This window comes from Trichomonas vaginalis, chromosome III (assembly GCF_026262505.1).
Source record: "Trichomonas vaginalis G3 chromosome III, whole genome shotgun sequence".
Classification (NCBI taxonomy): Eukaryota; Parabasalia; order Trichomonadida; family Trichomonadidae; genus Trichomonas; species Trichomonas vaginalis.
The window spans coordinates 20,532,743-20,546,031 of NC_067205.1; the positions used below are offsets into that span (position 1 = coordinate 20,532,743).

General features: G+C 29.6%; 1 protein-coding gene and 1 non-coding gene across 2 annotated transcripts, besides 2 other annotated features; one reads left to right on the plus strand and one right to left on the minus strand.

Annotated features, from left to right (window-relative positions):
* Positions 1-2,560: part of a mobile genetic element that runs on past the window's edge.
* Positions 2,255-2,572: a mobile genetic element.
* A 3,294-nt stretch (positions 2,573-5,866) lies between these two features.
* On the minus strand, positions 5,867-5,938 carry TVAGG3_0735590. Its single transcript has one exon. It is a non-coding gene; the product is annotated as a tRNA-Ala (tRNA).
* Positions 5,939-6,334: 396 nt separating this feature from the next.
* On the plus strand, positions 6,335-10,152 carry TVAGG3_0735600 (regulation of choline O-acetyltransferase protein; the record flags this gene model as incomplete). The annotated part of the gene is made up of 1 exon (XM_001305471.1): positions 6,345-8,438. The coding sequence occupies one exon, from the start codon at positions 6,345-6,347 to the stop codon at positions 8,436-8,438; it is 2,094 nt and encodes a 697-aa protein (XP_001305472.1).
* Positions 10,153-13,289: the final 3,137 nt, after the last annotated feature.

The window sequence follows — 13,289 nt, forward strand, 5'->3', positions numbered from 1 at the left end:
AATTTCAACATCTTTATTGCAATAATGAATAAAATATTCTAATCTATTCTTAAAATTTTTAGCATCATTGAGATATATTTGATAATCACTATCTGATATAGTTTCTTGAGTTAATGCTGAATAAAATGAATCTTTCGTGAATGGTTCCTCTTTATATAATTCTTCTTCGTAATTTTCCCATGTGATGAATTGATAAGGGAAAAAGGATTTAACACGTGATTTATTGTTTCCGAAATCTGAGTGAATTGGTCTAATGTCCCACCCGCTATATAATTTCTGATGTCAATAAATCTCAATTCATATGGAACGTTTGTTTTCTTTACAATGATTTGCTTAAATTGAGAAGATGAACCCAGCATTGATTTTATTTTCCATTTTGCAGTGTTTAAATCACGAAGAATTAAATTTAAATCAAACTTTCCCGAATTAAAACCTATGATATTCACTTTATTGAATTCCTCATCTAGAAGTTCTTTAAATGCTTCCTTTTGTTTCTCATTTAATGTATGGGACAAAGTCCCCGCCGTTTGGTCCGTTTGCAACTTCATTAATTCTTCATATTGTTCAATATTTGATTTAGCAACTAATGAACAGGTTGAAAATAAAAACTCAATCCAATCAGAAATAAAAGAATCACTTGAAGTTAAGCAAAAATTCCTCGTATATGTTTTATCACGGTCTACGACCTCGCCGCTTTGCGGCTTTAATTTAACCGTTGATGATACCATGAATGGTTTTAAGTAAGCGTTCAAAGTTGCACATTCAGAAAGTTGAGGTTCTTCTTTAGTCTCTAATGTTTCGAAGTCAAAAGTAATATAATATCTTGTTGGTTTATAATATTCCTGCAAATTATGTGCTAATAGCCATTGATATATCTTCTGTTTCGTGATATGTGGTGCATATGGTTGTTGTGTGTTTTGCAATTGAACGTCTTGAATTAATCTTCCATTATTTTCTTTACATTTCTCACAATGCTTTAAAAATCTTCTTTGGTTTTTCCTTTCTGGATCATCACGGATAGAATATACTTCTTCTTTGCAAAAGGGGCAAACTTATAGCCGGTGAGTGCTTCAACGTCTGTTATTCTGTCAGCGTGAAGTTTTCCACATGGACTCTGTGTTAATAAAATATTTACTGTTTCAAATTCTGGATCTATCATTATTGAATCCACTAATGGAAAGTCTACCTTGTTAATGTCTACGTCTTCTGGTTGAGGGTCACAATAATAAAAATCAATATTAATGTTTAACATTCTTGCTAACCTCTCACTTTCTGATGAAATGTCAAACCCTTCATATGCATCTATTGCTTCGTTTAAATAACTTCTACGAGTTTTAGGATTAACACCATCAGGAATGTTATAGAAGCGTTTAAATAACCTTCTACCTTCGGCTCTATTTGATTATCATTCATTTTAGCTGTTCCATTTTTGTTCATTTATGTAAGAATAAAAAATTAAAAAATAAATAAAAATAAAGTTTATTTTTTAAAGTCCAGGGCTAAAGTCCATAAAATGAATTAAGAACACATAAATTTTTATCATCTGCGACGTGACGAATACATTTTAATTTACTCAAGAATGCGTACCCTGATACATTAAATCTAATTCCTGTCTTATTTAATTTCACAACTTTGAAAAGGAATGTATGAATAGCTATAAAATGATGAGATGATGTTTTATGGGTTGCTTCCATTTTTTCTGAAATAAATGAATAAATATAATGCTTATAAGTTTTCATATCTTTTATATTCTTAATAACGAATGGTATAGACCTTTCCACTTCGTCTTCCTTCGGTGCTGTTCTTTCATAAAACATTATTGGTATCTTCAATAATGAAACCACAATCACATAAAATTTTATATGTACCAATTGTTTCTTTTGATATTTTATCTAACAAATCAAAAACTTTATCAACACCCGTGCATTTATTTAAATAATAATTTGTGTAAATATCATGGTCTTCTTTCTTAATCGTATTTGTTGCATATGTTACATTTTTCAATGCTTTTTTGAATTTTTCAGAATCAAGAGGAGGTGAAAGTAATATACAGGGTATTCTTCATCGTCAATAAACTGAAGCTTATGTTTATGAATAAATTTTGTGCCTTCTTCTGAAAGTGTTTCGTCAATATCACCATCTAATAAATTTTTAGTAGATTCCAAAAAGTAATTTTTATATCTTTCTTCATGAGATTTCTGAACTTCTGATTCTGAAGCTGGGATATTCATTAAACCCTCTACTTCATTCTCATTATATTTTTCAACTTCTCTTAATTCCTTAATTTTTTCATCTATTTCATCTCTTATTTTTTCCAGTCTTTCAATTTCATCATATTCATCATCTTTAATCCGTTCTTCATAATATTCAGGGAAAACATCAGGTTCTTTGGTTTTTCTTCTTCAGATGTGGGATATAAGAAATTTATAACATCATCTTTATTCATTTTTCCATCATAATCAAACTCATTTAAAAACTCTGCGAATTTTTTACAATTTCTTAAATAATATTTATCAACTTCATAACCCGCCTCCTCTAATATATCCTTTATTTCCTCATTTGTGAATCCCATTTTTTTAACATTGTTAGTTGTGACACTCATTTATCATTAAATAAAAAAATAAATTATTCAAAAATGTAAGACATGAATTTTTAAAGTTTATTTTTCATTCATGAAAATAATTATTTCTAATTTCTTTTACTCTCTCGTACATACTAGATTTAAAGAATTCAGAACTTTTACCATAATCTCCTAAATGTTTTCTTATCCCTAACGTGTGCCAGTTATTATATGAAACTGAATAAACTTTATCTTTATCTTTACACCTTTCATCACTTCCAATATATTTATATTTCAGTTTTGATTTAGCATTTTCATATTCATTAACGTTTAATAATTCACAGTCTTCCTTTTTAAATAAATGTTTTATGTATTCAGGATTTAATACTCTACGTTTATATGCTCCTAACTTAGTTCTAAAGGTTTTTCTACAAAATTTAGGAATTCCATCCTCTTTAATGTCATCAATGATTTCCATTTCATTATTTTCAATTTCTTCTTCTCGTTTATGAGGTCTTTGATTATGACTCCATTGATTCCATGAAATTAAATATTCTTTATCATTATATTTATACCTCATTAGCTTATTTTGGCTTTCATATTCATTTAATAATTCACAATCTTCATTTTTAAATTGAAGTTTAACCCATTCAGGATTTAAATGATGTTTAATTAATCGCGGAATATCTGACATCATCTATATATAGCTTCTTTTATAAAAGATAAAAAAATAAATTATTTTAAAATTAATGTTAATTTTTTTAATGATTTATAAATAAATATATTTTAATGCATCGTCTATATATAGATGTAACAAAAAAAGTCACTAAACCCTTCCACATATACTACTATTATTATTTTTTCTACTTTTCTCTTCTTTTTTTCTTTTTCTCTTTTCTTTCTTCTTTTTCCCTTTTCCCTTCCTTTTTTTCTAGTTTTGGAAAGGAAAAAGTAAAAAATTTAATAATTAATTTTATTACTATGAAAATATACTTTTTAGCTTATATTGTAAGCTGTGAGAGTTTTAAGTGATGGAAGATATAAATCAAATTTGAAATTCAACAAATCTTGTTATGATTAAGTTGAATATTGTACTCTAATTAAGAGTTTTCAGTTATGAACTCAGGTATTATATAATAAAAGTATAACTCAAGATAATAAAGAGGTTTTTAAAATGTAGATCTGAAAATCAAACTACCATGTTTGATATGATTAAGTTGAATAATGTTATTTTATTAAATGGTTCAAATCTGTGAAATCGGCAATTACAAATTAAAGGCGTAGTTCAAAAAATTAAAGAGATTTTAAAAATTTAATATCAGAATTAAACTAAAAAAAGGATTTAGTTATTTCAGTAATTATCAGAAAAGGTTAAAAAGATAGGGTAAGTAATGAGACTTGAGTGAGATGTGAGAAATCATATGTAAATAATTAGATATCTGATGAGTAAGGTAGTAATGAGAGTTAAGATCTGGTTAGTAAGGTAGTAATGAGAGTTAAGATCTGGTTAGTAAGGTAGTAATGAGAGTTAAGATCTGGTTAGTAAGGTAGTAAAGAGTTAAGATCTGGTTAGTAAGGTAGTAATGAGAGTTAAGATCTGGTTAGTAAGGTAGTAATGAGAGTTAAGATCTGGTTAGTAAGGTAGTAATGAGAGTTAAGATCTGATGAGTAAGGTAGTAATGAGAGTTAAGATCTAGTTAGTAAGGTAGTAATGAGAGATCTGCGGGCAGTAATGATACATCTATGAGTACATAACTAAAACCTGAGTTCTATGAGCGAAATCTGAGAGCTAAAAGCCGAGAGATCTAAGGTAAGTAATGAGAGAAGAGAATTTGAAATTTTACAAAATACGTTTACTCATACAAAATAATTCGCATTCTTTTATAACGAATCTCAATGCCAATTAATACATAAAACAGATTTTAGCAACTAATTGCAAGATTTAGAAAGATTTTATTTATAATCTCAGCCAAATTAACAAATATTTTATTGATTTCGTAAAAAATAGCAATAAAACATAAAAATATGACATTCTATTTTTCCAAAAAAATTTCAAAAATCATTTTTTAACATGAAATTTATATTTTTTAATTTTTTTTGGAATTTTCAACCATGTCAAAAGTCGGGGTCTACAAATGTATTCTCTTTGACATAGGATAAAAACATCCTTTCTTATAATTTCATTGTAAAATAAAATTTTCTTAAATTTATTGAATCCAAACTCAACTTTGCAACATTTTATTATCATAAAAACTAAGAAACATCAGGTAAACTTCAATTTGGAGAGCTTAAAATCATATCTAAATTGAAAAATAAGGGGAAAAAAATTGTAAAAAAAATCTCATTAGATGGGGCAAAAAGTGACTTTTTTAATGTGTTTTTTAAAAAAATCGTGCCAGCTGGCCAAAAAAGGTGTGCCAGCAGGCGTGCCAGTTTGTACAACCCTAATTATGCCTTAAAAATCCAAATATAAAAAATCGTAAATAAAAAATATATTTTTTATTTTTATTTTGTAAATAATCTGTTTACTAAATGGGACTGTATCATGAAAGTAACAAAAATCATTATTTAACAAGATTCAAAACTGGTGCAACGAAATGCACATTGATTTTGTAGTGTAACAAAGAGAGATTTATTGTAAAAAGTACAAAATAGTATATTTATTATCGTGATTAGCGTAGAAATGTATGAGTTTGGGACGAATTTCTGGTGCATTCATAACTAAAGTGATACATTGTCTGGAGCAAGTTCAGATCTTTAACTTATGGCTTGTTTGGTGCTAACTCACCCAATTTAAGTGCACTAGAGGGGATTTTGTCTGTAATGAGCATGCACCTTGAGTTGTTGTTTGGTCCGTGTACGAAAGATAGTAATTTAATACTATACTCGATTAAATGTGAATTTCTAATTTTGAATTTGCGTTTTTTCCTGAAAATAGTTACAATATATGAAAGAGTTGGCAAAACTAGAGGACACGTCTTTAAGGGTTTGGCTCGTGCTTCATGTTAATATGCCGAAACTAAAATAAACGTATATTGGGGGTCGAAAATTGAGAGCTCATATCTTTAAGTGACACTTGTTGTTTTTATAAAAAACACGAATATAGAGAACCTAACATTTAAATAAGCATTGGAATATTATATATCGAATCTCATTGGTAGTTAAATCCAAGATCCCTAAATGATACTATTTTCAATTCTCAAATCAAAACTAAATTTGAAGAATAAGATAATTCCTTCTTGATTTGATTACATATAAATGAAATGAATGTTATTAAGTTTTGAGCAAAGAAATTTTCAAAAAAAATGGAGATGGGGGGAATCGAACCCCCGGCCTCAACTATGCTAAAGTCGCACTCTACCACTGAGCCACACACCCTATTCAAATTTTCGAATAATTTTAATTACGAAACGATACAAAAGGAGGATGATAACGTAGATGATAGTTTAAATCCGAAAATTAATGCTTCAATCTGCAAATATTAAATCAGTTAAGTTTCGTTTTTTTGATAACTTTTTTTCGAACCCTTCAAAACTTAAAATTTTTATGTGCCACAAAATTAATTTTACTAATTTCTATTTTGCTATTCCATTTTATATGGCAATTTTTCATTTTAATTTTTATAAGAATTGACTGTAAATTTAATTTCAAATTTTCATATTTTACTTCTTTATTTTTACTCTACAAATAAGTTGTTTACAGGAAAATTGAAATATCTTTCAAATTTAACAAAAACTGACTAAAACATAACGTCTTTCAAAATTTATCGTCAGCAAGAATTTAAATGATTTTCTTACTCTTCTTTTGTTTTACGTTGGAACACTATCACTGTGCATCCGAAAAGTTTTCATTGAAAACTAAGCCTCGAAGTGTTCCGGAACTCAATTCAAACAAAAGAAGACTTCATTCCACGAATCGTCAGCCGATTCGAATAACCTTCGATTTTGACTTACTAAATCCCTCGAACCCAGATCCATTGAGGTGTGATGAAGTCGGTCAGAATATTACGTGGAGTGAAGATCCTCAATATTCTTTGCAATGTACAAAGGAAATGATATTAAATGCAGCTGGAAGAGATGTAATTACGAACACATTAAACAACGTTAAAACATATTTAGAGAAATTTCTATCCGTTGAACGCTTAGAACAAAATATTGAAAGTACAAATCTCAAAAATTTTTATACAATGCCATCCAAAACATATACAAACACAGACTTAGTTATACACGTTGTTTCAAGGCCTTTTGCCGATGCTTATTATTCGATTTCGACAATTGTATCTTCTCTCGAAACTACGAAACGGCCAATAGAGGCTGTTATATGCATTAATCCTACACTTATTTCTTCTAAAGCAGAAAACGAAACAATGCGTACAAGTAATTATTTCTTTGCTTGTTTGCACGAAATCACACATTGCTTAGGTTTTATATCTACATTTTACGAGTACTATCACCCGAGAGACTCCAATACTCCATATGCAGCTCCTCTTTGTAATTTAACTTTATATGGCATCAAACGAACGTATTTGGTCACTCCAAAGGCACATACTTATGCTAAACGTCATTACAATGCTGGTACGATCATAGGCGATGACGGAACTGTTTGTCCAAGCGGAATCGAATTAGAAAATTCAGGAACAGAAGCACAGCAGCTCTCACATCTTGAAGCACGTATGTTTTATTCAGATTACATGCTCGCAGTTCTCATCCAAACAGATACAGAACCATTCCATCGTTTTACAGATGCAACATTAGCAGTTTTACTTGATACAGGCAACTACGATCTCGACTATCATTACATGCGACCATTAGTTTGGGGTAACAAAGATGGTTTCCCTCCTGGTTCAACTGAAGTTGATAATTTCCATATTTTACCACCACAAGAAGTATTTCCAGAAGGATACATCGTTGTAGATCCAACAACTAACTACGATGTATGTAATTTTGATTTCAAATCCTATGGAAATAACATTATGTCAACGAAATCACCAGATTGCAGTAAAACTACATCAGAATACTGTTCTGGCAAATCATTCTATAATCCAAAGAACAGATCACAAATTGCAGATGATTCTATCTTTGATTTCCAACTTATCAAGTATCCACACACATGTTTTGATGGATATGCGACAATTCCAGGTAATTTAGAGTGTTTGAAGTATGTTCTTACAGATTCTTTTGTCACATTCACTCTTCCGAAAGATTTCAGATATCCTTTACAAAATATAACGTGTGATTCTAGTTCATCACATGAATTCAAGGAATATAATTACATAAATAACGCAGGTGTTAAGAAATACACTAAATACAAGTGTCCAGACTTCGAAAGATTCAGAAGAACTATCAATTTATTTAATTCATATTTTGATTCAGATCCATTTGATTTAAACACAAGACAACAATACAGAATTGTTCCTGATGAAGCAGATGTTGCAGAAGAATCACCACGTGAATCTCTTCCGACTAATTATATCCCTATCACACCAACAGAAAGTAGTTTTGTCAATACATCTGATTTCAGTTATTTAGGAACTAAACTAACAAAATCAACATTTTATGGTGTTTCAATCACAGCTGTTTTAGTTGTTGTTGTTTGTATGTTACTTTGTTTCATTGGAAGAAATGCATTCAAGACAAGAGTTGAAGACATGGATGCAGAAGAATCGGAAGATGGTGAACACAAGAAGAAGAGAAAGAAGAGAACAAAGAAACACCACAAGAATAATGATGAAAAAGAAATTGACCTCAAATCAGATGATTTCAAATCAGATCATGAAGTAAAAACTGTTCCTTCTGATGAAAACAAAACTAATAATAACAATAATAAATCATCAGATGAAAATAAGCGGAAACACAGAAAACGAAGAAGGAAAGAATAATTTATTTATTATATTTATTTTATATATTTTCATTTTTGTTTATTAATTTTATTAAAATTTTTATAGATTGCTAATGAGGATGTTTTATTGTCGTCTGGGAAAGTGACAAAATTATCATTGTCATCTAAAAAGTGACATCTTACCTTTGTAGTCTGGAAAAGTGAACATCAATTCCATCTATGTATATAGTGTGCATACACGCATGAAATATGGAGTAGCTCTTTATCTGTCTAAAAATCATATTATTTGAAAAAACCGCCAGACGACAATAATAATACCCCATTGCTAATTAAATGCGAAAAAAATACGTTATTTCCATGAAAAAGAGTTTTGGTATAACATATCAATTTGAAGGATATAATGAACAGATGAAGGCGAAACTTTTAGGGATGATATAGTGGGAGATATAGAACAAGCTTGCTCTCAAACTTTCCCACCTTACATTCAAAAGTTCTCCATGGTATAGACTTTTTTTCGCAGTTTGGACTTTTTTTTCTTACGTTGTTTATACTTTATATAGAATTTGAGAAGTTAAATAATATACTAAAGGAATATGTTTTTATAAGTCTTTATTGATGGATTTCTCCATCTTTATTTTATGATGCAATAATTTCATTTTTATTCCAAGATAACTGATAATTATTGAGAATTATTGACTGTTGAGTATTTCTGGATGTTGTGCGCGATGATATATCTAAATCTTGGATGATTAATTGGAATTATATTTCCCCTATTTGATATTTTTTGATGATTATAAAAATATATCAATGGACAACCTTCAACTGCATAATGGGATATAAATGAATCTAATGGACCAATAGAATCAAAAGTGACTGAGTCACTTTTTACATTTTGAGTGACATTGTTTTCATTAAAGTAACAATTGTCAATAATTGGTTTATCTGAAAATAAAAAGTTTCCTTTATTTTCTATGAATGAACAATTCGAATATGTAGCTGTATTAAAATTTTTAATTATTGCATAATTTTCATCACTTCCTTTATATTTATTATTTAAATAATTACATCTTGTAATTACAAGGTTATCGCCATTGTTTACTATTAATTGTGATTCTGAGGATGTATTTGAAGCTGTTATGAAATTAATAATTTTTGTTTCTTTTGGAAATTCAATTACATATGCAGCATCAATTTTAATTTTTTTGTGATAAGATGTATTCATGTTACTTATTTGGAGGTTTCCATTATTATGATAAAGTGCAGCTGCATTTCCACTACATTGTGAAACTGAACATCCAAATGCATAACTTTTATAGTTATCGCTTCCTAAATCTGATTTTCCAATGTAATATGCACATCCCCATTTAGCGGAATACGAATTTAAAAAACAATTATGAACTAAAACGCAATCAGAATTAATGATATTGAATGATCCACCATCATTTGTAGAACTATTGTTATAAAATGTGCATGTTTCAAGTAAAACTTTGTTTTTATTATTTTTATTTAGGTTAATTGCACCATTTTGATGATGGAATGAAAATACTACATGATGAATGTAATAATTTCCTTTTTTGATATGGTTTTGTTCTCTGTTTTCTCAAAATAAACATCTGTATCGTAATAATCCGAAAAACTTTGTTGAAATTGCAGAAAGCTTTGTTTATTGATTTCTTTTGTTGAATATATATTTATACCAAATGATTCATGTTGAGAAATCTTGTGAAATATGAAAATAGGGTTAGTGATCAACAATTGAAAAATTACTTTAACTCACATAATTAATTGTATGAGTTATTTCAAAAACTTGATCACAATTTCCATTTTCAATATTTAAAAATTTTGCGCCTCTTTATTTGCTGCGGTATGCTGATTTTTATATAGTACAAAAATTTTCCAATTCTACATCAGTAAAGAACGATAGATATCAATTTTAGGAAGGAATTGTTTTGTCCTTGATTTGGATATATTGAGTGTATTCATCCACTTATTAGTAATTTAAATTTTGATATTTTAATTATTGGTATCATTGTATTTGAACAATATTAGATCTTTATTTTGTACTTTCTGCGATGAAAACATGGAAATATTTAATAAATAGCTATAGAAAATAAGATATTCAATCAATGTTAATATAAAAAAAATGATATTCTGGATGGACCATGATAACACATAATAAATAATATTGCAAAGAAAAGGAATTCATTCTGGTTAGGTCAAAAATGCTCCTTGGTTTCCAGCATCTTGTGTGATTTCAGAATGGGCAGCTATTCTCATCATACATATGTGTACATTTCATGAACGATCTATTTTTCAAGAAATTAATCAATAAAAGTTAGTTTGTGAATCCACTTTTTGAAGTGGTTTGAATGATTTTGAATTCAGATGCAGATAAATTAGCTCTCAAGAATTCAATATCGAATGGTTTATCACTGATAATTCGAATAAGTTCTTCTTTGATTCTCTTTTCTTTATCCAAGTTACTTGTAGCAGTGCGTGCTGCTTTGTTTGCTTTCTCAACCTTCAATAAGACTTCTTTTTCATGTTCGATACTTTTTGTCTTCTGTTCATCTAATGTAGCTGAAATATCTTCGATTTTCTTGATATATCGTTTGGTTTCATCATCGGATTTCTTAACAACAACTTCGTAGTTTTCTCGCAATGAGGATACTTCGGCTTGGAATGATTTCGTTGCTTCATCTCGAGCTTCGTCCATTCTTGCATGAGAAATGAATTCGACTGCTTCGATGATGTTTGTTCCGACATAACCATCTTTTCGAGCTTCACCTAAGATTGAGTTGATTCTTCTCGTAGTTTCTTCTGTTTCAACTTTGAATTGTCCAATAAGAACAATCAAATTGTCTCGAACAGCAGGATCTAATGGGAATTTGAACTTGAATAGAGGTTTCTCTGAACCACTTAAAACAGCCATAAGTTTTTCAAATAACTCTGCTGCACTCTTCAAGTCGCTTTTGAGATTCTCAACTGCCTTAGAAATGTTATCACCATATGGATCATAAACAATATCTAAAATCTGTGAATGTTTGAAGTATGTTCTTACAGATTCTTTTGTCACATTCACTCTTCCGAAAGATTTCAGATATCCTTTACAAAATATAACGTGTGATTCTAGTTCATCACATGAATTCAAGGAATATAATTACATAAATAACGCAGGTGTTAAGAAATACACTAAATACAAGTGTCCAGACTTCGAAAGATTCAGAAGAACTATCAATTTATTTAATTCATATTTTGATTCAGATCCATTTGATTTAAACATAAGACAACAATACAGAATTGTTCCTGATGAAGCAGATGTTGCAGAAGAATCACCACGTGAATCTCTTCCGACTAATTATATCCCTATCACACCAACAGAAAGTAGTTTTGTCAATACATCTGATTTCAGTTATTTAGGAACTAAATTAACTAAATCAACATTTTATGGTGTTTCAAACGACAATAAGCTGTTTGGCAAGAGAGGAACCTTAAAAAATGATAATAATAATTAAAAAAATGCTGCGTTTAAACGTCTTATATATTTAAATTTTGGATTGGTAAATGGATTTATATTTTCATTATTTGATATTTTTTGATTATAAAAATATATCAATGGACAACCTTCAACTGCATAATGAGATATAAATGAATCTAATGGATCAATAGAATCAAAAGTGACTGAGTCACTTTTTACATTTTGAGTTACAGTGTTTTCATTAAAGTAACAATTGTAGAGGTAGGGCAACGATAGGTCAAAAAGGCTTCTCTGATAGATTTCCTTGCCTTTTGGATATGCTATAATATATAGCCTAGCATGATAGGATATGATGTCAAAAGTTAGAACATAACTTAGGATCTTGAGAAAAATGAAAAACAAAAATTAGGGATGCGTTAAACACGCCATTTGACCGGGCGTACATTTTTTTGTTCGCCCAAAAATTTCGCCATTTGAGAAATTCAAAAATTAAAAATAAAATTTTAATCTTGATTTTTTTATTTTCGTGATTTTTTTGAAACTTACATAAGCGATGAAATACTTTTTTTAATTATTCGTTTATTATATATAAATATATCTTAATAAATTTAATTCCTTAAGGTAGAGCGTGTTCAAATTTAAAATCTCATACAATATTTTCTTAATGGCGTATTTTTCTGAGGTCGCCCAAATAAAGGCGAATTCAAAATTGAGAACTCCAAGGCGTATGGCGAGTATTCAAAAAGTACGCCACTTACAAAATATTGAATGTGGATTATCAATTTTTGGCGTTTTCAATTTCAAATTTTGATATTTATGTTTATTTTATTCAGTATAATGCTAAGAATTAAAATATAAAATTCATAGAATTTTTTCTTTGAAAATATTTTACATTTTTATTAGACCACTCCTAGACTAGTCATCAGGTTATCCTCAGATCATCCTCAGACTACTCCTTATCAGATTACTCATCATCCTCAGACTACTCCTTAGACCCCTCCTCATCAGACTACTCCTCAGATCTTCCTCCTGAGACTACTCTTCAGACTAGTCCTTAGAGTCCTCCTCATCAGACTAGTCCTGAGACTAGTCCTCAGACTACTCCTGAAAACTCCTCAGATTATCCTCAGACTCCTCCTCAGATTATCCTCAAACTCCTCCTCAGATTATCCTCAAACTACTCCTCAGTCTAATCCTCAGACTCCTCCTCAGATTATCCTCAAACTCCTCAGATTATCCTCAAACTCCTCAGACTATCCTCAAACTCCTCAGACTACTCCTGAAACTACTCCTCAGATTATCCTCAAACTCCTCAGACTACTCCTGAAACTACTCCTCAGATTATCCTCAGACTCCTCCTCAGATTATCCTCAAACTCCTCAGACTACTCCTGAAACTACTCCTCAGATTATC